Source organism: Lissotriton vulgaris, chromosome 3_1 (assembly GCF_964263255.1).
Source record: "Lissotriton vulgaris chromosome 3_1, aLisVul1.2, whole genome shotgun sequence".
Classification (NCBI taxonomy): Eukaryota; Metazoa; Chordata; class Amphibia; order Caudata; family Salamandridae; genus Lissotriton; species Lissotriton vulgaris.
The window spans coordinates 1,864,009,479-1,864,033,508 of NC_141689.1; the positions used below are offsets into that span (position 1 = coordinate 1,864,009,479).

A 24,030-nucleotide genomic window follows, 5' to 3' on the forward strand; every position below is an offset into this window, starting at 1 on the left:
CGTGATTCCTCCTGATCTCGTGCTGAGATCTGATTGCCTGCCAACACCTCAAAGCAGGAAGTGCTGGCAGCCATCTTGGGACTTGGTTAAACAGAGTCACGGAAAAAAACCTAAAAAAATTAGAGGGAAGGGTAGAAACACCCTGACCCCCCATAGACCTCTTGAAGTGTGTGGGGGAGGTGGTGGGGGAGGAGGGGGGTGTCCCCGCAAAAAAAAGCATAAAAAAGAAAGAATGAGTCATGCTGGAACTGCGAATCCCGCCGATTTGTTTAATTTATACTGAAGCGCGGGCTTCTGAGCTTCGTTAACAATTAGCACCCAACTGAGCCAGGTTCCAGGGGAAATTTTTATAGTGAAGCAGTGGGTAACCATGTGCCACCTCCCCGAGGCAAACGTGTGTAAACTGATATGAGGGGGCTTCCACCTCCCTGGGGCTATTTATTAAAATTAATGCAGGGGAATCCCGTATGGCCTCGTCTGCAACTCCAGGGACTGCCAACTCCCTGGGGCAATAAAAAATAAATAGAAATGCAGGGGGCATTCGCCTTCCCCGCAGCCCCGGGAACTGCAATCTCCCCGGGGCAATCACTAATAGAAATGCGGGGAGCCAGGCCTCCCGCTGCCCCAGGAATCACCACCTCCCGGGGCAAATTTGAACAAAGGTGGAGCCATTGATGGCCCTGGGGACTGCCATCCCCCAGGGCAGTCTCCAGCAATGTCTCAGGGTGCCCACCCTGGGGCATTGCAGTTTTCTATGACTTGGCTGGAGCACCCAAGCGGTGCGGGAGGTCATAAGCAGTGCATTTCGGGAGGCACAAGTTCTAGTTGGCTCAGCTAACTATAACTGCTGAATGTCACTGGTTTTGTATGAGTGAAACCTGAGCCTAACTATAACATCCCTTTAACCTTTGTGTTTTTCAGTGAAAATATATGCACACACACAAATATACCCTATGGCAGTTGTAGCCCTGATCCGGGCCAATGACAGTTACACAACTACTACACAGTTGTAGCTTCAACAAGGCTCAAAGCCCACTTTTTCGCAGTTCCTTCCAGGAAGAAGGATAAGAGACTAGGGGGCCTACAGGGTACACAGGTCCCCCCCTTTCTCATTCTCCTGGAGTCCACTTTCTCTGGAGTCCACTTTCTCTGGAGTCACAACCAGGGACTCACTAGACCTTACGTCCCATGGACAGTCTCTCCTCCTGCAGCGCTAAGCAGACATGTTTCTAATTGCTCCAGGGCAGATCCACATAACCGTTCTATGGAACAGAATGAGTCCCCCACACCAACGACACAGTGACCAAGTGTCTTTTTTCTATATTTATTGTGTGGCGCCTCTTTAAGCCGTAATATCTAGTTGATCATCGAGTTAATTTGTTGTTTTGCTCAATCAAGATGTATGATGCTATGTCTGTACATTGTATACTGTTCTCTAAAAACGTTCAGTAGAAAGTTTAGACTTCATATGATGTCTCCTCACCTCTGGGAAACTAGCTGTCAGGCAGTTAGATGACAGCCCTGGGCAGGTCACCCCCCGAGCACACTCCCCGTTAGTGAGCGCGTCCCCTGGTGCCGCCTCTGCCCTGAGCTGTGCCCTGTGCATCTCTGCTGTGCCCCGCCCGCCGGATCCGCTTGGTCCGCGGATCTCCTGCGCCTCCTGCCACCAGCTGTGCCCTCTGCTGTGCCCCGACCGCCGGATCCGCTTGGTCCGCGGATCTCCTGTGCCCCCTGCCACCAGCTTGCTTCCCCGCCTTTTTCGTCTTTTTTCCCGCCGTTTTGCCCTAGCCCCCTGTGCTCCCCCCCTCTCTCGCCCAGCCCCGGCCGCGTTTCCCGCCACCTCCCCGTCGCTGCCCCCCTGCGGCCCCGCCCCCTTCCCTCGCTCGCCCTCCCCATTCGCCACCCCGCCCCCCCTCCCAGCTGCCCCTCTCTCCCTCCGCCCCCCCCACCCCACTCTCCTCATATGGCAGAGTGGCCAACGCGCAGCGTGCACGCGCAGCGGGCGCGCCGATTTTGCGCCGAAGGCGCGCCAAAGGTAAGCCCGTCTGCGCCCGTCCGTGCCTGGACCGCGCCCAGCGCCCGAACCCCTGGCCCCCGAGGACCCCAGCCCACCCGCCAGACGTACGACGCCGCCACCCTCAACGCACTCAACACCGGCCGAATCCCGGGATGCTACCGAGCCACCCCGAGACGCACCCACGGACCCTTCAGCTGCCACGCCTGCAAGTTCACCTGCATCCGGACCTGCCCCGCACCAGCACCCGCCAAGTCGAACACCAGCAGCAACCACCTCAAGTGCATCCTGTTCAACACCCGCTCCGTCCACAGACACGCCATCGAACTCTGGAACCTCCTCGACACCACATCTCCAGACGTTGCCTTCCTCACGGAAACCTGGATGAACGACTCCTCAGCGCCTGAAATCGCCATCGCCATCCCAGAGGGATACAAGATCACCCGGAGAGATCGCGACAACCAGACTGGAGGAGGCATCGCCATCATCCACAGGGACACCATCTGCATCACGACCAACACCGACGACACCCTGACTACCGTCGAACACCTACACTTCCAGATCCACACCGACCCCAAGACCATCCTCAGAGGCACCCTGATCTACCGACCCCGGGACCACGCACACCATTCAGCGAAGACATCGCCGACTTCATCAGCCCGCACGCCCTCCCCTCCGCTGACTACATCCTCCTGGGGGACATCAACTTCCACCTGGAGAACAACAACGACCGCAACACCACCACCCTTCTTGACAACCTCGCCAACCTCGGACTCAAGCAGCTGGTGTCCACCCCCACCCACCTCGCCGGACACACACTCGACGCCGTCTTCTCATCCAGCAAAGACATCGCCTTCAGCCACGCCACTGGACTCCACTGGACGGACCACAGCTGCGTCCACTTCACCTTCAGAAGAACCACGATCCACCACCACCAGCAACAGGTTGCTCGAAGAAGCTGGAACAAGATCACAGCCGACCAGCTCGCCGCTTCCCTGAGCCAGCACCCTCCCGCCAGCTCAGCGAACCCCAGCCAGGCCGCCGACAACCTCACGAAGTGGATCAGCACCTGCGCGGACGAACTCGCCCCACTGAGGACCCCGCCCAGCAGACCCGGCAGCAAGAAGGCCCCATGGTTCACCGACGAACTCAAGAGCTCCAAGAAGAACTGCCGAGCCCTCGAGAAAGCCTGGAGAAGGGAGCCAACACCGGACAACATGACCACCCTCAAGCTCACCACCCGGAAGCACCATCAACTGATCCACGCCACCAAGAAAACAGCATTCAAGGACCGGCTGGACAACAACGCACACAACTGCAAGGAACTCTTCAACATCGTGAAAGAGCTCTCCAACCCCAACGCCGGAAACAACGACATCACCCCATCGCAAGACCTCTGCAACTCCCTCGCCTCCTACTTCCACAACAAGATCGCTGACATACACAACAGCTTCATCCCACAAACAACGCTCCCCACGAGCGCACCAACGCCCCCCACCACCACCCTCAGCGCCTGGACCTCGATCAACACAGAAGACACCATCCGCACGATGAACTCTATCCACTCCGGATCTCCGACCGATCCCTGCCCTCACCACGTATTCAACAAGGCCGACGCTGTCATCGTACCCCACCTGCGGGACATCATCAACACCTCCTTCGACACCGCCACCTTCCCTGAGAGCTGGAAGCACGCCGAACTCAGCGCTCTACTAAAGAAACCAACAGCGGACCCCACCGAACTCAAGATTTACCGCCCCATCTCGCTCCTCCCGTTTCCAGCCAAAGTCATCGAGAAGACCGTCAACAAGCAGCTGGCCGCCTTCCTCGAGACGAATGGATCCCTCGACCCCTCACAGTCTGGCTTCCGAGCCAACCATAGCACTGAGACCGCCCTCATCGCTGCCACCGATGACATCCGAGCCCTGCTGGACAACGGAGAAACAGCGGCCCTCATCCTCCTAGACCTCTCCGCAGCATTCAACACTGTCTGCCACCACACCCTAGTGCAACGCCTCAGCAACGTCGGAATCCAGGAGAAGGCACTGGATCATCTCCTTCCTCGACGGAAGGACACAGAGAGTCCGCCTACCACCGTACAAGTCAGAGGCCACCGAAGTCATCTGCGGCGTCCCTCAAGGATCCTCGCTCAGCCCCACCCTCTTCAACGTCTACATGAGCCCCCTTGCGGCAATCGCACGCCAACACAACCTTAACATCATCTCCTACGCCGACGACACCCAGCTGATCCTCTCCCTGACCAACGACCCCGCCGCCGCCAGAGCCAACCTCCACGAAGGGATGAAAGACATAGCCGAGTGGATGACGACCAGCAGCCTGAAACTGAACTCAGACAAGACGGAAGTCCTCATCCTGGGCTCCTCGCCCTCCGCCTGGGACGACTCCTGGTTGCCCCCCGCCCTGGGCACCGCACCCAAACCGACAGACCACGCACGCAACCTGGGCTTCATCTTGGACTCCTCCCTCTCCATGACCAGACAAGTCAACGCCGTCTCCTCGTCCTGTTTCAACATCCTGCGCATGCTACGGAAGATCTTCCGGTGGATCCCCACCGAGACCAGGAAGACGGTCACCCAGGCCCTCGTCACCAGCCGACTGGACTACGGCAACGCCCTATACGCCGGAACCACCGCCAAGCTCCAGAAAAGACTCCAGCGGATACAGAACGCCTCAGCCAGACTCATCCTCGACATCCCCGAAGCAGCCACATCTCCGGACATCTGAGAGATGTGCACTGGCTCCCCGTCAACAAGAGAATCACCTTCCGCCTCCTCACCCACGCACACAAAGCCCTACACGACCAAGGCCCGAGCTACCTCAACAACCGCCTCAACTTCTACGCTCCCAAACGCCATCTCCGATCAACCAGTCACGCCCTCGCCGCCGTCCCCCGCATCCGAAAAGCGACAACAGGAGGAAGGTCCTTCTCCTACCTGGCCGCCAAGACCTGGAACTCCCACCCGACCGACCTGCGCCTGACCCAAGACCACCTCTCCTTCAGGAAGAAGCTCAAGACCTGGCTGTTCGAGCAGTAGCGGCACCCCCCACAACCCCCCCAAGCGCCTTGAGACCCTCCGGGTGAGTAGTGCGCTTTATAAATGTCTTTGATTGATTGATTGATTGACTGTTTGTAGGGCTGTCCTTTGAGTACTCTGTGTAGCACTCCCTTCCTTAGTCATAATATAGATGCAACTGGAACAAAGGGGGATTTTTTGTGTCTCACTTTTTGGCACAATTTCCTAGACAGGGGATATGGATCTACTGTCTCAAACTAAAGAACAGTTTTGAGGTGGTTCTTCTTTTGTCCTCAGGCTGCTCTCCAAACACAGCTTTTATGTCTCGCCTCTCAACCCTACTATCCACCAAATAGCAGTGTTCAGGGAAATCAATCAGCATCTCCTTACTTACAAAAGACCTCATGTGATTTCTAAATGTAAGCCTATCTCCATTCTCCTCTTTTCAGTGTCTAGATCCTCCCAGTGGTATAACGCACCCTTCCCGCAGAACGTGATGTGGGTCCATGACTCTCCCATATCTCACAAATATTCCCTGGCTTTAGTTCCCTTCCACTCTTTGGGAGTATGGCCCCCAACCTCCATCTTGAACTGTAGCAGGCCAGGGGCATCAAAATGGATCTTTCTAGCCTCCATTACTTAAGCTTATTCAAACACGCACTTGTCACCATGCATGTTTTACACACATTTGACATACACACACAGTTGACACACCAGTGGCATTTCAGCAAATGGTTATGTGCTTACATATAGTAGAACAACTTTTGGGCCAGTAGGCCTCACTACCAGTGACACAGATAAAAGGTCTGGACACATGATTGATCTCTGCTAAAAATGGGTTATGTCGCTGACACCAATATATGTGCTTTACCAACTACAGAACAGTAGCCCACTGCGCGTAATGAGTGGACACTTTGTGCACCCCTGCAGGACGCAGGAAAGGTCCTAGACCTCCCATATTTAGAAACAGGCCTAGTCCTCATTTTATGGTTAGATTAACATATTGCTGGCGCCCAAATAAATATCAGGGTACCAGATGCATGCTGTGGTCACTCAGGGCAGAGGCACATAGCCGTAAACCATGAAGGGGACATTCCTGTTGCAACAATTCTTTTTTTTAAATATATTTTACATTTGTTTTGCATCCTTTACGTAGCTTTATAATAAGCTGTTTTAAATGACTCACCTGACATCTTTGAATGCATATCAAAGTGCATTTTATAGATTAAATACCTCTCCCCATTAGCCCCTGACATTTCATTATCATCGGTCATTTCATCTTTAGTTTAGTTTTACTTTTGTTCTTTAATCACTCATAATGAAAAATTCCCACTGGAAGGGAGTGAGGTGCCCAGACCTGTAATCTTTTCCTTTGGCCATTGTTACTACAGCATAGTAATTCAGTATAATATAATCTTGCTGCCATTTTCATTTTTAGATTTTTTACAGATTTGTTATGTACATGTTCATTTGTTCTTGGTGATGTACTAATACAAGTATTTCTCACTTTTATATGTAATTATCAAAAGCAATTCCCAAACACTTCTCAAACAATTTTTCCCATGTTCCCATTACAAAAACTGCCCGTTTAGTCAGCTAGACACTTGGACTGACACAAAGAACAGACTTCACCTTGCTGCAACTTCTTGTTAAAGAAAAAAACGAGTACTGCCTTTAAATACAGAGAATGGGTCACCAGTGCTCAGAGCAGATACCCCAGACGAAACCAGTAGAGTTATTTAGTTACATTCTTCACTACATTAGAATAGGTTGTAATATTTGAGACCGATTTCTGTTAATGTTGGGACTATTTTGCTTGTTTAGTTTTATTTTGTCCACCTTTGACAATGTTCTAACACTATTACTGTACTTATTAACATTTGCTGTGTACTAATTTGGTGTATAGGAAATTTAGAGAAGATGCGCCCCATGTTTTTACTGACTTCTCTGAACCTGTCAGGGAAGTCGTATAGAAATGTCTTCTAGATCTCTTTCAGATCAGCTACATTGTTCGTGCTGGCCATTTCGCACATTAGCTAAAGAGAGGGTCTAGTCGGAGCCTGTCTTCTCTCTGTACCCTACAATCTCCTTGAAAATCCCTAAGGGTAGAGCCCCATTATCCTTTTGCATGTATAAGTACAGAGACAATATAAGTAATGCCATCCTCTGCACTAGCTAAGAGGGCTTCTACTTTATCGCCTTATGTTTCAAGTACAATCCCAGATTTCTGTTTATTAATGTACTGTGGTAATTACTCAAGGCTACTGTCTTCTTATGCAGAAGAGATTACCATTAAATCACTTGTTGTTTGGATAACTTGAGATATATGTACTCCGGGTTGAGACCCAATTTCAAATGACCTTTCGACTGTCTATTCACTGATCTTTTCTCAAATCTTCCATACCAAGATGCCACTAATCGTATACCATGTTATATCACTAGTTTAAAATGTGATGATTAATCTCTAAAATTTCAAATAATCTCTAAGTAACTAACACATGGTATCTAAAAGCATGGCTCCGTTCTTTCAGATCGAGATTTTTATGAATGGAGAGCACATAGAGACATTTCAAGACGATCAGTCCTTCACCAGTGATGCATGTGTTACTCAGGATGAGCAATTGGAAGAAGAGGGGTTAAAAGGTAATTTGTTATGCAAAAATGTTGAGTTGCTTTGTTGGAGCAGAATGGCATGCTACGAAGGGCTATCAATTTGTAGGCCTGAGTTGAAGGGGAAAGAGTTATGCTATTAGATTTCTGCTAGGGTTACACTGGTCATTCAGTGCCTCTGCTAAGTTATAGGCTTGTCTGCACGCAAAAGGTCTATCCTGCTGGTACAGCTTTGCACCCTTTACATTCTGTATTTGAACAGAAAGTGAAGCATTAAAATGTTGTTCATAATGGTTTATACATGTTTTTTTCTGCCGGATATATCTTCCTCCAAATTCCTCTCCTCATGAATTATCATTCTGGTCTTCAAACTGGTCTGGTAAAACATTTACCCTGCCATGTCTCTCCTGCACTGCTAGGTGGTGCTATGTGACACCAGTCCCCACCCCACCTCTGTACATGGCCGCATCGCAGTAAATTATATGGCAACTGTATTCCTGATGTCAGTTCCTGTTTTTCCGTGTATCATTCATGTTGACTTAGAGCTGGGACTGGGTCAAATCTCTCCCCAAAGGATTCAGGGTTCAAACCTTGTTGCAGGTCCCGCAGAAAGATGTGTCTTCTAGAACTTTGACATCTGCATTTGTTGTCTAGTATTTCTGCATCTTGTACCTCCAGTGCCTCTCTACACTCAAAGGCCATCAGGAAGTGGGAAGGTCAAGTTGTTTTAGACAAGGTCTGCAAGAAAACGCCAAAGTGTTCTCCTTCCCTTAAAGGTAAATCACTCTTCATGGAATGTTCTTCCCAAAACACGCAAGGAGTATGATATTATTGAGAAGCCTTTTTCTGCCTCAAGGAACACTTCCGTTTCCATTGCACTGCTGTTCCTCGACGCCACACTCTTTCTCCTCATCCGGTAAAACTTTGACCCTGGAAAATGTAAAACCAGCATTTTTGCTTGCATCTTCCAACCCTGTGTAGGTTGAGACCTTCTGCCTGTCTGCGCTGGATTTTTTCAGGATAGTTCTGCCACTCTGGTCTTTCCCCAAGATAGAGTCCATTTTTGCCAATTTGGCAATTCTGGATGTGCCAACACCAATGCCTCCCAAAGCTGTGCCTTCACAGGTCTCGACCCCGGTGCTTATGGTGAATTCGAAGCCAGGTAAGGCACCATCTCTTGTCCACTCTAAGCCTGCTTTGGAAAGTACCCTGATGCCACCCAGGGAGACGAGTCACAATGCTATCAAAGTTGAAAGAGATTATTTGTGTGGTGAGAGAGAAAGGTAATGTGAACGTATTCCTACCACACTATAATATTGATGCTGGACTATATTTGGACTCGCAATGTAAGTGACCTAGATATTAAGAGGTGACATTTACTACCATTCTGCTCCTACTTCAAAGGAAATTTTTTTCATTTACAACTTTAGTGCATAAGGCGGCAGAGGTAGAAATGTTAACTTCTGTGAAAAAAACTTTTTGGGACCCAATAGCCATCAAGCAGATAACCAGACACCACAGGCCTGCTCCTGGTAATCCCCACTTTTTGTCTTCCCAGCCAGTACCTGAAAGTGTGGTTGTCCAAAACTACTCCTCTAAGCAGAGGTTCAGTGCCTCTCCTACAGCATCTTCTAATAAAGAGTCGGAGTAACTTGAAACTTTAAGTCTAAGGTTCTTTCCCTCTGGCATTCTTGCTGTCCACAAAACTAATGCTACCTGTATTCTAGGCTGGTATGTGTATGCCTTGTGGGATTTGGCTAAGCCTATGGTGATCAGGTTGCCAGACTACATGAAAAAGCTGTTTTCTTACCTGGTGATTGATAGATTGGATGCATTAAAGTAGATCCTGAATTGCGGCCTTGACTCTGCAGATCCGGTTGCTCATTCTGAGCCTAAATGCATTGCACTAGATTCTACAAGAATGTCCAAGCTACTCTTATGGACATGCCTGTCAATCGCAAGCAGTTGTTCAGGAAGAAAGTTGGCTCATTTGAATGCTTCTAGAACAGCTGAGTTACAGCTCTTATGGTGGGCCTGGCTTCCCTGGCACGGCGGTTCCACCATGTAAGAAATCGGGGTATTAGCTGGGGAGGATGTGAGTCGTTCCCAAGTAATGATTGCAAAAACCTGTTCGGTTAAATGCAAAATTTCGTTAATTTGAACCTGGGCACAATCGTAGATAGCTATGGCGCAGAGCAGACAGGCGTAACTTAGGAAAATGGGTAAAGCATTTTGTAGTACCAAAACAATTAAGTCAAACACAACAAAATTAAAATCCCACGGGCAATTTCCAAACGTTAAGAATGATTTTATAAGTAAAAAGACACTAAAATGATTAAAATCTAATATGGCGAATTGGAAATATACATTTTTAAAATGTTGAGGCAAACATGCAAGAAAAAGTGAAGCGCCAATCAGAAGTCGCTGTTTGCGGTTGGCAGAGACCTAGTTGTGATTTCATACCAAGGTTGGAGATGCCATGTGAGTCATTATGGTCAAAGTATTTATCCTATATCCAGTCATTGAGGTTCTGCACCCTCTTACAGTCCGGGTTCCTACCTTTGAACCTGAGGCACAAATTAGAGTTTGCAGACAGGGTGCTATGTTACGAATGTGGCAGAGCAGTATGTAGGTCAAACCCTTAGTCCGTCCACTCTGTTTAGGAGTAGGGTGGACCTTTATTTTTCAGGCGAAGTTGTAAGGACATCGGACCTCCCACTTTCTTTAGCACGGATGGTCGGGTTTTTTTGTGTCAATTAGTGGCAGCTGGAACCAGGCAGACAATTACAGAAAAATGGCACCCACAACTCCCAGGATGTGTGGGTGTCATTAGTGCTTTCTTTTTCAAAAGCAAACTCCCACTTTGGGAATTTGCTTCTGAAAAACAAAAAAGTCTGATGCATAGCAGGATGAAAGGCGCAGCCAAGCTTGATGCTTGCTGTTCCTTCAGAGGAACCTCTGAGACATAGAGATGACCGGTGGGCCAGTAATTTTTTTTAAACTTTTTTTTTTTTTTTAATCTTTTAATAAAAATTCTTTCTATTGAACTTTCAGATGCATAGCAAACTTCACAGGTCAATAATATTCATTATATCGTGTACAGTTTTGAAAGCAACTACATCACTTATTTCACTTTAACACTAATCCCCACTTTCAGCTTTATTTGGTTGATAAATTCAATATTGATTGGCTCTGATATTACTTAATAATTTCTTCATATCTTGCATCATTTACCTAAGTACAACTTTTCACGTCCCTCTATATTCCATCAATTTGTTCCATATGTTACCCAAATTCCTAGGGCATCGCTGGCTTTGGTAGACCACTTTTTCAGCTGCTCCACACCGGTCAAGGCATTTTCCCCATTCTGTGACTCTGGGGGGCTGTGCTACCCCCTATGCCCTGGCTATGTTCCTTTTTTCATTTACAGCTGCCAACACTAACCACACCTTGATATATCTCTGCCATTTTGTCTCCCCAGTAACACATAGTATGTGCCATCTGGCATCTGGTGGAACTAATTGCCCTGTCACCGCAGTCATCACCTGTGTGACCTTACTCCAGTATCTCTGCAACGCTGGACAGCTCCACAACGTGTGGAAAAAGGTACCTTCCTCTCCACATCCCCTCAAACATATGCAGAGTCATATTTACCCATACAGTATAGTTTTGTTCTGGTTGTGTATGACCTTTAAAGGATTCAGAGTTGTATGAGGCGGAATCATGCTCTCATTGCTACTTCTCTGGTGCTCTGTATGGCTTCCTCCCAGCAAAATTCTTCCAGAATCCCTACTTCTCCCTCCCATGCCTCTCTCAGGGTCCCTAGTGGTTATTGGATCTAGAAGTATTCTATCTTCTAGCGGTGTATATTCGGGTAATTGGTCTCCCAGTGTAATATGTGGTTTTAAGGCAAGTTTCAATTGTATGTATCAAAATTGTTCCGTATCTGGCATGTGGTAGTCTGACTGTATATTCTGGAAATCCATCCTCTTTTTACCTTTCCAGACATCCCCTAGGCATTCAATGCCCAGTAGTGTCCACGCATGGACGCCTTATAGTCCATGTACCTCTCTCAGGAGGTTGCTACTCCGTAGGGGTGTACGTTCCATTATTTTGCCTACCCATCAAAGGAATTTAGTCGCCTCCCTCCAAATTCGTATGGTTGTTTGTGTATGTTTCAGTAGACTATTAGTTAGTTCCTTACTATACAGTGCAGCCAGGTATTCTTTATTCCCCATCGAGAGGTGGTCCATTCGATATGCTGGCTCTTCCCTTCCCGCAAAAACCCATTCATTGAGCGTAACCAGCTGTGCGGTCCTGTAGTACTTGCGGGTGTCTAGGACTGCCAAACCCCCTTTGTACTCACCCTGCTGTAGCTTGTGAACAGCGATGCTGGAATTCCCTTCATCCCTTAGTAATTGTCTCACCTGCAAGTCTACCTTGCAAAAGAACTCTGTAGGGATTTTATATGGGGTGTTTTTAAGGACGTACAGTAGGCGCAGTGCCATCATCTTAAAATGAGCTGCTCTTCCCATTAGTGAGAGCGGTAGCGTTCTCCAATGCATAATATCTTTACATAGTCTATGTAGTTGGGGGACTAAACTGTTCTCTAAGAATTCAGCCTTCGTGCGCGATATCATAATGCCCAAATATTTAAATGTATCTCTGACCATTATTGCATTCTCGCTGGGAGGCATGATAGGCATGTCCCCTGTCAGTATGAATGCCAGAGATTTGTCCCAGTTTATCTGATACCATGAGTAGCTTCCAAACAGCTGAAATATATGAAGTATACAGTGAATTGTAGATCTGAGCTTTGTGGCATATAGGATTATATTGTCGGCATACAGTGAGATATTTTCCTCCCATTCGTCCCAAGCGGTATTCCTTCTATTAGTGGATCCCTTCTGACCCATGCCGCTATGGGCTCCAGTGCTATGACGAAGAGCATGGATAAGAGCGTACCTTGCCTTGTGCCCTTATGTAACGTTACTTGCCTGGACATCACTCCATTCACCGTCATTCTGGCCAGTGGTTCTGCATATAGCAGCTGTACCGAGGCGCAACATTTTGGGCCAAAGCCGAAACGCTCCAGTACCGTAAAGAGATAATGTCAATCTATAATGTCAAATGCCATACTGGCATCTAGAGACAGCAATATAGCGTTTTACTTCTGCTCACTCGTAGTCGCATGCAGGGCTCCATAGAGTCGCCGGAAGTTCAATCTGGTGCTCCGATGTAGCATGAATCTGGATTGGTCGGGGTGGATTAAGGCGGTTATGACTTTAGTAACTCTGGTTGCTAGGACCTTTGTTAGTTCCTTTGCTTCAGCGTTTAATAGTGAGACTGGCCCGTAGGAGGAAAAGTCCTCCATCGGTTTGCCCTGTTTCGGGATCACTACTATCATGGCTAGTCTTCGGTCTTCTGGTCCGCCTCATTCTAGCGACTCCTTGAACATATCGAACATGTGGAGGGCTATCGGTGTCGCCATTCCTTTATAGAGTTCAATCAGTATACCGTTGGGACCGGTCGCCTTTTCCGATTGCAGAGCCCGGGTTGCACCGCATATTTCTTCCTTGTCTAGGACCTCTCGGTCCTCTTGTGACAGTATGGGGGAGGTTTGCGTCTCATAGGAGTTCTATGCAGTTTTAGTTCTTGTCGAGGAGGATTGATATATCTGCTCATAGTATTTTGCAAAGACTGAGGCTATATTCTAACCTGTATCACAGTTTTCGCCGTCTGGGGCGTTACTCTTTAGTACCCAGTTTCCCGCCTTATCCCTGTTCTCTAGCCACACCATTGACTTGGTGGCTTTATCACCTATTTCATAAGTCTCCTCTGGGATGCTCTAGCATAGTCCCTAGTCTTCGCTTCTGCAATATCTTGCATCGCTTGCTGCTTAAGACAAATTAAATGGTTAGTCTATTGATTTCATTCTCCAGATTCCCCAGCTGTTGCCTCTAGTCGAGTAAGTTCCAGTCCCAGCACATCAAATTGAATTTGCCGCTCTTTCTCCTGTCCCCCTGCTAGGGCATGCACGTGCCCCCTTATTAGTATTTTATAGGCTTCCCATAGTACACAGGGTGAGTCTACTGTCCCCAGATTGTCCCTAAATGAATGTTCTATCTGTTCTCGAACTTTAGTCATCGTTTTTTTGTCTGTAAGTAGCCATGGGTCTATACAGGGCGGCAGAACATTTGTTCTAGCAGATCCTAACATTCGCACCTCGACCAGTGAATGATCTGATATAACTCTCGCCCTTCGCACTGCCCCCAGGAACCTGCGTGCCATGACTGAGTGTGTTAGTATATTGTCGAGTGGGGAGTATCTCCCGTGCGTTGCCGAGAAGAAGGTGTATTATCGAGTGTTAGAAATTTTATTTTTGGTTGGCTAGGGCATGTGCCAAAGCCAGGCAGAAACAACTACTCAGTCAGAATAAGGGAATTACACACCTAAAATAACCCCTGCTCAACCCCTTGGTAGCTTGGCACAAGCAGTTGGGCTTATCTTGGAGGCAGTGTGTAAAGCATTTGCACATAACCAACAATAATACAGTGTAAGCACCACAAAAGGACACCACACCAGTTTAGAAAAATATCCAATATTTTTATATACTTAAGACAAGACCAACAAGCATTTACAATGCAATGGTCTCGGCATTAATAAAGGTAGACCTATTGGCATTGCTCATGACTTTTTTTTTTTAAATCATAAATAAATGGCATTGTCATTTACATTGCCAATAGCTTAATCGTTAAATAAATGGCATTGTCATTTACATTGCCAATAGCTTAATCGTTAAATAAATGGCATTGTCATTTACAATGCCAATAGCATAATCGCTCACAAATGCATGGCCTATTGCATTTACACTCACACAGAGCCACACACACAAAGCCACCCACCCAGCACAAAAACGGGATCATGGACAGGGGAGCACAGAGGCACAAAAACTGGAACACGGACAGGGAAGAACAGAGGCACAAAAACGGGAACACGGACAGGGGAGCACAGAGGCACAAAAACTGTAACACGGACAGGGGAGCCCAGAGGCACAGAAACGGGAACACGGACAGGGGAGCATAGAGGCACAAAAACGGGAACACGGACAGGGGAGCACAGAGGCACAAAAGCTGGAACCCGGACAGGGGAGCCCAGAGGCACAAAAACGGGAACACAGACAGGGGAGCCCAGAGGCACGAAAACAGGAACACGGACAGGGGAGCCCAGAGGCACAAAAACCGGAACACAGACAGGGGAGCACAGAGGCACAAAAACGGGAACACGGACAGGGGAGCACAGAGGCACAGAAACCGGAACACAGACAGGGGAGCACAGAGGCACAAAAACCGGAACACAGACAGGGGATCACCACGTGAGTAGGATTTATTAGTGTGGGTTTTCCAAAATACCAGTGCCGGAAAAGCAGAGTTTTGTTGACATGTTCCCTTCAGAGAATAAATTACCCTATCACCGTCACAAAGCGCCCACCCCACACAACTCTACAAAGCTTCGAAGCAGAGCTCCGGATCAAATGCACTGGGTTTGAATTTCACTTTCAACCCTCCGTGCTGAATAACATGACCCGTGGATCTCACAGGTGATCAGGAGGCAAGGAAAGCATGGCAGCGCAGCTGGTAGAGTATAATGTCTACAGTGAATCCACATTCCAGCAGAGGCACACGGGATGACTGAGCAAGAAAATACCTACTTTCTAAAAGTGGTATTTTCAAACACAGCATGTAAAAATCCCCTTCACTAAAGAATGCATCTTTAGATTCTGAGTACAGGCATACTAAACTTTTTTTTCCTACCTAATTCCCCGGGCCAGTTATGTTTCTAAGATGTTATAAACAACCTCCTCATTCTGTCCTATGGGGAACAGGTAGCCTTATAATAGCGAAAAACAAAATTGGCTGTAATTCACTATCAGGACATGCCACATACACCAGGGCATGTCCTACCTTTCACATACACTGCACCCGGCCCACTGGGGCACCTTGGGACTACCTTAGACGCCGCTGACATGTATGAAAAGGGAAGGTGAGGAACTGGTAAGTGGGTGCGCTGGCCTAGTCGACATGGCAGTTACAAACTGCGTGCAGACTCCTCAAAGGCAGGTCTGAGATACCTTTTCATGGCTACTCACATGGGTGGCACAATCAGTGCTGCAGGCCCGCTAGTAGCATTTGATTCACAGGCCCTGGCACACTCAGTGCACTTTACTAGGGACTAACAAGTAAATCAAATATCCAATCATGGAAACACCAATCCATAACACAATTTACCACAGGAGCACTTGCACTTTACTACTGATCAGCAGTGAAAAAGTGGGCAGAAACACTACGCCAGCAAAAACTGCATCAAAACAGGGAGGTAAAAAAGCAAAAAAATTCAGGGGAAACACGCCAAAAGATGGCAAATCTAACATGTAGCTAAGGGATTGTGTTCATGCCAGAGATCCACTAAACCTAGGGCTTCTACAAATATCTTCAGGGCGTCAGTTCCCACCTCTCTCCCTGCACTTGACGTCTTTCTCTGGAGGGGTGCATTACTGCGTTGAGGTCTCCCCCCAATATCAACACTCCGTATGGGAGTTCTAGGAGTAATGTACTTAGTTCTGGCAAGGTGTCTGAGTGCATTCTAGGTGGTACGTATACTGAGCACAGGTAGAGGACCTGACCCACTCATATCCCAGTGATCGCTAGATGCCTGCCTAGGTGATCTGGCAATGTCCTATGGGGTGTAAATGGTAGTGTTGTTCTGACAAATATTCCCACCCCGAGACCCAGTGGTGAATCCAGCATGTGCTACTAGTTTGTATCCAAATCTATCTAAAGCTTTACATGTATTACCCATCAAGTGTGTTTCATGTAACAGGACTATGTCCGGGTATGCCTTCGAATATATTGCATCACCGTTATACATTTGATTTTATTCCCTAAACTGTTAACATTCCAAGTCATGACCCCCAGGTCCCTTCCTGTGGGGCTTGGTGTAGTGAGTGGTATCAGACGGTGTGTATCAGAGGTCTGTGAGTACATGAGTTTCGCTTAGCGGGATTCTTATTTGAGCTGCTGCTGTTGCAGTGATGGTGCATTGAGGAGTGTTTAAATCCCTCCTTCCTGGTCCCATCTCCTGCTGTGCATTGTCTAAACATCTGCTGAATTGAAAATAAATATGCAAACTTCTAGCCCCAAATCTTGTTACTCCCCCCTCCCTGTCAAACTGCATGGAGGGCATTTGACGCGCTACAGTTTACCAAAATCTATCATTGCTTCACTTTCTCCCCTTTTTTACTGTCTGTAGTAAACGGTGAACATGCGAAATTACTATGCTATATCACACATACTTTATTTATGTTGAATGGGGTACTTGTTGCAATGTCACACCTTTCATTGTCTAATTTAAGTCACTTTAGAGAGTAAATTCGGTGCCAAAATGGTTGTCTCACCAGTGAGTTAAAATTTCTGTAAGCAAACTTGTTTAGAGGGTGAGGCGTGTTGGAATAGACAGGGCGGGACCTACAGGGGTGTGTATTTATATTTTTATTTTACAAATAGGTGGTACCCGTTGCCATGGCTGAGGATGTGTGTTTTTGGGCGTATTTTAGTGTTTCTGAGATTTTCCTTCAAGTAATTTTACATACCACAAATAGAAGTTTATATCATGTGAGGGGTGAAAAGCATGGGCCTGTAGTTCTTGGCCCTTTAACATTTAAAATGAGACATCACAATATAAACAAATGCAAGACCTGGCTTCTTTACCTTTTATAATTCTTCAACTGATAAGTGTAGTACAATAGAGATCACAGGGGTGACCTTAGTAGGACACACAGGGTGCTGGGTGCGGAGGGGCTGGGCCGGGGACTGGACGGGTTCATCAGACCTCAGAGTGGTTGACACCTTCCTGCTTTCTCAAATTTGTTCGTAAATGCACCATTTGCCCGCTCTTTTTTCAATATTTTCTCTCGGGAGGTCGCCAGCAGTACTCACCGCCGCCTGCCCAGGTACGCACCACATTTCCGGCGGCCTTTCGTGGTTCCTAACGGTGGTTTCCGATCGACCCCTTCTGCCTTTTCAGTGATTATGTAGGCCACTACACCGCATCAGCTCCAGGTCTCACCCAGCTCGGATCACCACCCGGCCTTAAGCTCAGTGCGTCTCAGGAAGCCCAAAATCTGTCCGGGGTGATATGTTTCCTGCCGCTCTGCAGGGATTTCTCTCTGTACCAGTTATCGTATCGTTTCCTCCCCGAGTGAGGGAAGCAGATCACATTTTGTGTATTTCCTCTGTCTTATCTCCTGATTAGAATTTGGGGCAGTCTGCTTGCTTCTCCTCTAACATTGTGTCTACTACGCTGTGCCATGCTCCACTTTGCGGTTCGGTGGCCCAGTAGTGATCTCTAAATATGGCAGGCGGTAGTCTGTGAGGGTGGTGGATGTAATGTTCCCCGTTGTCCGGCACGCTTTAAATCAAGCTCTTTTGAAGCTTGAAAGCCTCTGGTGGGCCAAACCTGGTAGTGAGGGCAGCTGAAGTCTTCTTTCAGGCAACAAAATGCTCAGAGCTTGACCAACTTTATTTTCTTACCAACCAAGGTTGTGCCTTTGATGGTTAATCCAAGTCCTCTGGCGATATGGGCCTGTTTTCATCTCATTCAACTGCGTATATTACACAAACGCATCCAGAACAAAGCTACAGCACATGGGTCTGTGTACATCCAGGTATTGTGCGAGGGGTTGCAGGGAGGTCGACTCCTTTTTTCACATACTCTGGGAGTGTAGAAATGTATGTACTTATTGGACGGAAGTGACACAAATTATGTCACGGGTCACCAACCTGTAGGTCCCGGTGGAACCACATTGGCTGCTTCTGTGTGTAACTGGCGAGCAAAAATGGGATAACACACCAATATGGCTTAAAATAGCAGCAGTAGTGGCAGAAAGAAATATAGCCAGACTATGGGGGTCCAATTGTACACCACACTCGAGAGAATGGGAAGAAGACATGGACTGGTGGTCAGGCGCGGAGAAGGCAATATATCTAACTAGAGGTTGCCCCAAAAAGTGGGGAAAAGTGTGGGGTCCATGGCAGGCATATCAAGGACACTAAACAAATGAGCGGGTGGGGGGCGGGGTAGAGAACAGACAGATCAATACGGATGCTGAAACAAGATCTATTTCTCTGAATGAACGTCACCTGTAATGGGTAGAATTTAGGAGGGAAGAGGGTATGCGTAAGGGAAACTTTTGTGTGTGTTGATCCTTACATTGGTAACAATATTTATGTCATGTGATGATGTATTGAGCAATGTTTAATAAAAAAGACTTAAAAAAAAAATTCCCAGTCCTCCGAAGGTCAAAATGTTCTATTTCCCAACTTGTCCTTTTTTCAGAATGGGTCCTCTTTGTCACTTCTAAGGCTTGCAGACCTTCCGAAAGTGGGGTTTCCACTCATGAATCTCCTCTCTTCACCACATCCTGGAATTACACTCCTTTCGGATAGTTCTCTGGGGGATGCTGTCACTTTTAGCCGTCTCAGGGCCTGCTTTTCATTTTCCATCCACCATGCTTTTGTCAAAACTACTGTGGAAGTTTTGGGAGGACCAAATACAGCTGATTGTGAAGGCTCTAGACTTGAAGTAAAGGATCTGGTACATTGATCTATGAGTTTTGAGTACTCGGTTGCCTCTTCCTCTCCAATGCAGAGTGGACCTGCCCTTGCTACAGGATGGCTAGGTAGTCCACTCCATTGGTAAACACTAAGGCTGCATTTGTAGCGGTTAAATCATGCCATTTAGACTCTTTGTTGCGTCCTCATTTTGTTTTTGTTTTTTACGAGTTTTATATAGCGCTAGCTGGAGGACTGTCTCTTCAAGCCCAGTCGTTTCTTGGAGGACATTGAGGAGCAGAGAGTGGTTGACTGTATCGAACGCAGCCGATAAGTCTAGGAGGATGAGAAGGCAGCATTGATCCAAATTCAGTGACTTGTGTAGATTGTCTAAGACATTAATGATTGCGGTTTCAGTGCTACAGCCTTTTCTGAAGCCCGATTGATGGGGGTCTAGGAGATTGATGTTATTCAGGTGTTGGGTCAGCTGAGGGAGTACACATCTTTCCAGGATTTTGGGCAGGAGGGGTAAGTTTGAAACAGGTCTAAAGTTGTTCATATCCTCAGTGTCAAATTCTGTTTTTTTTTGTTCAGTAGTGGCGTAACTTGGCCTACTTAGAGGCAGTCTGATACAATTCCAGAGCTCAATGAGCTAATTATGATCTTACACCATATCGGTGCTAGGGTGAGCTTCAGGGCTTTGGCCAGGCGCTGGGGCAGCTGGTCTTGAGCATGAGATGAGGGTTTATCAGAGGAGATTAGATTGACTATCTCAGTTTCCTGAATGGGGATTAAGGAGGATCAGTGTTTAGGGGGGTTCACGGAGGCACTATCCTTAATTTTGTGCACCTTGATCTCTGTGACGGGGAGAAATTTGAGCAAAGCGAGAGGTCGATCTTGGCGATTTTGTTGTTGAAAAAGGCGGCAAAGTTGTTGCATTGTTCTTTGGATGCCAATGTTGAAGAGGTCTTAGGCTTGGATGTTTGATTCCTGATGATATTGAAGAGTTCTTTGGGACGTTTTTTGCGGTGTTCCGAGCAGAACAGAAGAAAGCAGTCTTTTTATTCTTAATGTGTTTTTTGTAATTCCTGCGGGCTTCATTGAGTTTATCACGATGTTGGGTGGAGGGATTGTTTCTCCAGATTCTTTCTGAGGCTCTGAGCTGTCTTCTTTCTTCGTTGATGTCAGTGGTGAACCATGATAATCCATTTATGCAGGTCGCTGGACTAATTTCATTCACTGGTGTGAATCGGAAGACTTCAACCCCTTTACATAACGCCTTTCCAGCATTTTGCTTTAGTATTGTCCCTTGCTCAGCAGGGGCCTGCAGTGGCTAGAGTAAAGCGGTCTGCCTTCAGGTGTCTACCTGATGAACCTTCCCTGTTTAAATGTGCATAAAAGTGGAACTTATTCTAACAGGTTTACTTCACTTGTTTCCCCCTACTCCATTTATTGTTCCTCAATGTGATTTGAAACTCTTTTTTCCTTTCTTAATGCATGTTTCCCCAGTTCAATTTCTGAACATAAAGACAATTATGTTGGTAGCGATAACTTCAGCAATTAGGGTAGGAGAATTTCTGTCTAGCCAATCATCCACTTTTCACTGATAAGTTGGTTCTTTGAACTTGCCCATCCTTCTTACCCAAGGTGGTTTCTGGATTTCATATTGTTCAATATATTCCCTGTCTATTTTTTTTCCCTCCGTAATATCCTACCAAAGAGGAAGAGTGACTGCATAAATTGAACACCAAATCTGCTGTCTCATACTTCATCAATCGCATGTAATAGGAAAAATTAGATGAACAACTCTTTGTGGGCTTCACTGAAGCCAAAAAAGGGCAAGGCAGTGACCAATTTTATGTTGGGTGATACTCTGCTGTACCCTGGTCAAAAATGACCATCCAGGGGGCATTTACGCCGATTTCATTAGAGCCATGGCTGCATCCAAAGTTCTGTCTAGTGGTTTCCCCTTTGCCAACATCTGCTGGGTAGCTACATGGTCATGTTTCGATAAATTAGTCAAGCACTCCTGTCTCGCATCAAAGCCATGCAGTGATGGATACTTTGCCTGAGCTGTCTTGCATGACTTACTTGGCAGTACTTCATTTCACCAGGAGGAGTTATTTGTTTGAGATGTATACTTGAGACAAGGAATCTGTGGGAAAATGTATTCAGCTGAAGAAAAAGTTAATTACGTTTAGTAACAATATTTCTTGTAGATACATGATCTTTCCACAGATTTCTATCCCCATACTCTCCTTCCCCATAAGATAATGCTAGCATTAATATGAACTCACTGTATGCAAATATATTATCATGTTTTCTTTCTTGGTAACTGAAAACAGGGTTTTTTTTTCTTACACTATTTGTGGTGTATGAGTGACTGAATTTAAATTGAACCTTTTTGCTGAATGTTTTAAAATTTGTGTTTTATCCTGATTTCTTTCTCCACTGAGCTCCATAGATTACAGTGCACTTTCAAATCTTTATAGGTGCCTGTTTTTAATGTTCTCACTCAGAAATCAAGCCTCTTAGAATTTGGTACTCTTTATTACACTGCACTTCATTCTGAGTTGTGGGACGGTCTTGTCTTTATTTCCCTAGCCTCCACTCTAAACAGTAGTCTTTCTTCCATCTTTACTTAGACGCCATCTTGGTTAGGGGTCTTTAACTCCTAAGATGTGGTATAGGCACATGACCAGCAACACCTGCATAAGCATGGTCGCTGTGCATTTGTGCAGCAGGTGTTCCGACAGCATGCCAAGGGGAAGTCTACCTGCTTCTTGGCCCGGCCTAGGGCCAGAAACGCTGCTTGTTCCATCTCTGAGATCAAACTAAACTTTCTACTATCCCACCGCTTTCGGTTTCTAATTTGCTAGTCCCCTTCTGATTTAGAGCTTATAGTTACATATTTCCTTTCTCATTGTCTCAAACCTACTGGTAAATAAGTAATTCGAAATTTTCAAGTGTTTCGAATACGATTTCGCAACCTTCATCTACTTCCTCGAATCACCTGAAATGTGCTCTTGTACATGCTCGCTCGTTAGTAAAGCACTGTCTGGAAGTTTATAACTAAATGGAATAAAAATTACAGACTACAAATGTTTATCCAAGATATTTGTACCAGTACCTCTGTGTCTTATTCACAAGTGAATAAAGTCAGATGACCGTTGGATGGGTGAAAGTGTTTATCTTTGAACTCATAAACTTTTCTGGAAATGTCTTCTTCATCGGGGTAAGCCTTAAAGCTGTAGCTAGCTAAGAGTCCATAAGGACTGATCGACTGAGCAAGCCTTTGCCCGGCCCAGTCGGGGTTCATACCTCACAGATCGACCTCCCTCAACCATAGGACCCTGTTCGTTGTGCTACATAGGATTGCTGTAGCAGTCCTTCTTGACACCGAAAAAGCCTTTGACTCCTTGGAGTAGCCTTTTTCCTAGCAGTGATAAGGAGGATGGGTATGCCAAGAGGTTTTATTAACCTTACAGCACTGTTATATGCAGCCCGACTGCTAGACTATGCTTAAACGGTATGTTATCGTGTTAATTTAATCTCACACGAGGCACCAGGCAGGGATGCCCACTATCACCATTGCTTTAAATTTTAGCTATGGACCCTCTGGTCAGACATTTTCAGGAAAGACATATGCATAGAGGACTCCAGTTTAGAACAGAACCTCTCCTTATTTCCTTATACCGATACCGTACGATATCATCCTCTACATTCATACCCCACAGGAGAACCTAGAACCTCTTATTGGAGAGATTATTCACTTTGGCTGGTTTTCTGGCCTGGGCATAAATTGGAGCAAGTCAGTGATATTCCCCCTTACCAGGTGTACCAAGAAATGGAGCTGTGAATATCCTCTCGAATGGGGTGAGGACTCAAGCAAATATCTGGGAATATACATTCATAAAGAAACCGAACAAATAATCCGATCGAACTACAGCCCGGCTATGCATAAATTAGAACTACAGTTGGTAAGATGGCTGCGACTTCCCCTGGCAAAACGGGCCGGATTGCGCAGTTAAAAATGATTGTACTCCCAAAATGTTTGTATTTATTTAACAATATTACCACCCCGCTCACTAATAGATTCTTTCTCAGGTTGGGCTCTCATCTCATTACGTTGGTTTTGGGGGGGGTCGAGAGACCCAGGGTTAGCTGGAATGCCATGACGCTACCGTATGACAGAGGTGGATTCAGTGTTCAGAACCTCCAATTATACTATTTGGTCGTGCAATGCAGTTATGCACATTCCTGGTATCACCATAATGCCCAGATTCCCTACATTAGGCCTGAGGCAGATTTAGCCTTACCCGCCTCTGTGAACACAGTGCTGCCGCAGGGACTCCCTAGAGACCCCCGAGATATTCAAACTGTGTCTACTACCAGCTGGTCCTGGCAGAAGTTAGTCACCCGACCTCACACTTTATATTCTCCTGAGAACCCGATCTCAAATAACACATGGATACCCATCATGGAAGAGAAATTGGTGCAGCGCACACTTTGCAAATATGACATAAGTAACATTGGGGATTTATTCACTGCAGGCCATGTCTTCTCTAGTGTAGAGGAGGGGAGATTTAGTGAGGCATCTTTTATGGATCATTTTATCTTAAACCGGGTTCACTGTGCACTAAGACTGGGGATTCCGGGGTTCCCTCTGGAGCCCAAGCCCTTTGTCCCACTGACCACGGTAATCAGGAGCCCTGGGGGAGAGCACCTTATTTGCAAAATATATGGTGTGTGTGTTTGCACT

At 46.7% G+C, this 24,030-nt stretch overlaps 1 protein-coding gene across 1 annotated transcript in view; it reads left to right on the forward strand.

The window, feature by feature from the left end:
• LOC147728555 (uncharacterized) overlaps nucleotides 1-24,030 on the forward strand; it is a 703,293-nt gene that overhangs the window by 511,909 nt on the left and 167,354 nt on the right. The window contains exon 16 of the mRNA XM_086962332.1: nucleotides 7,581-7,692. Coding sequence (XP_086818458.1) covers nucleotides 7,581-7,692 — 112 coding nt within the window. The remainder of the gene's footprint in view (nucleotides 1-7,580; nucleotides 7,693-24,030) is intronic.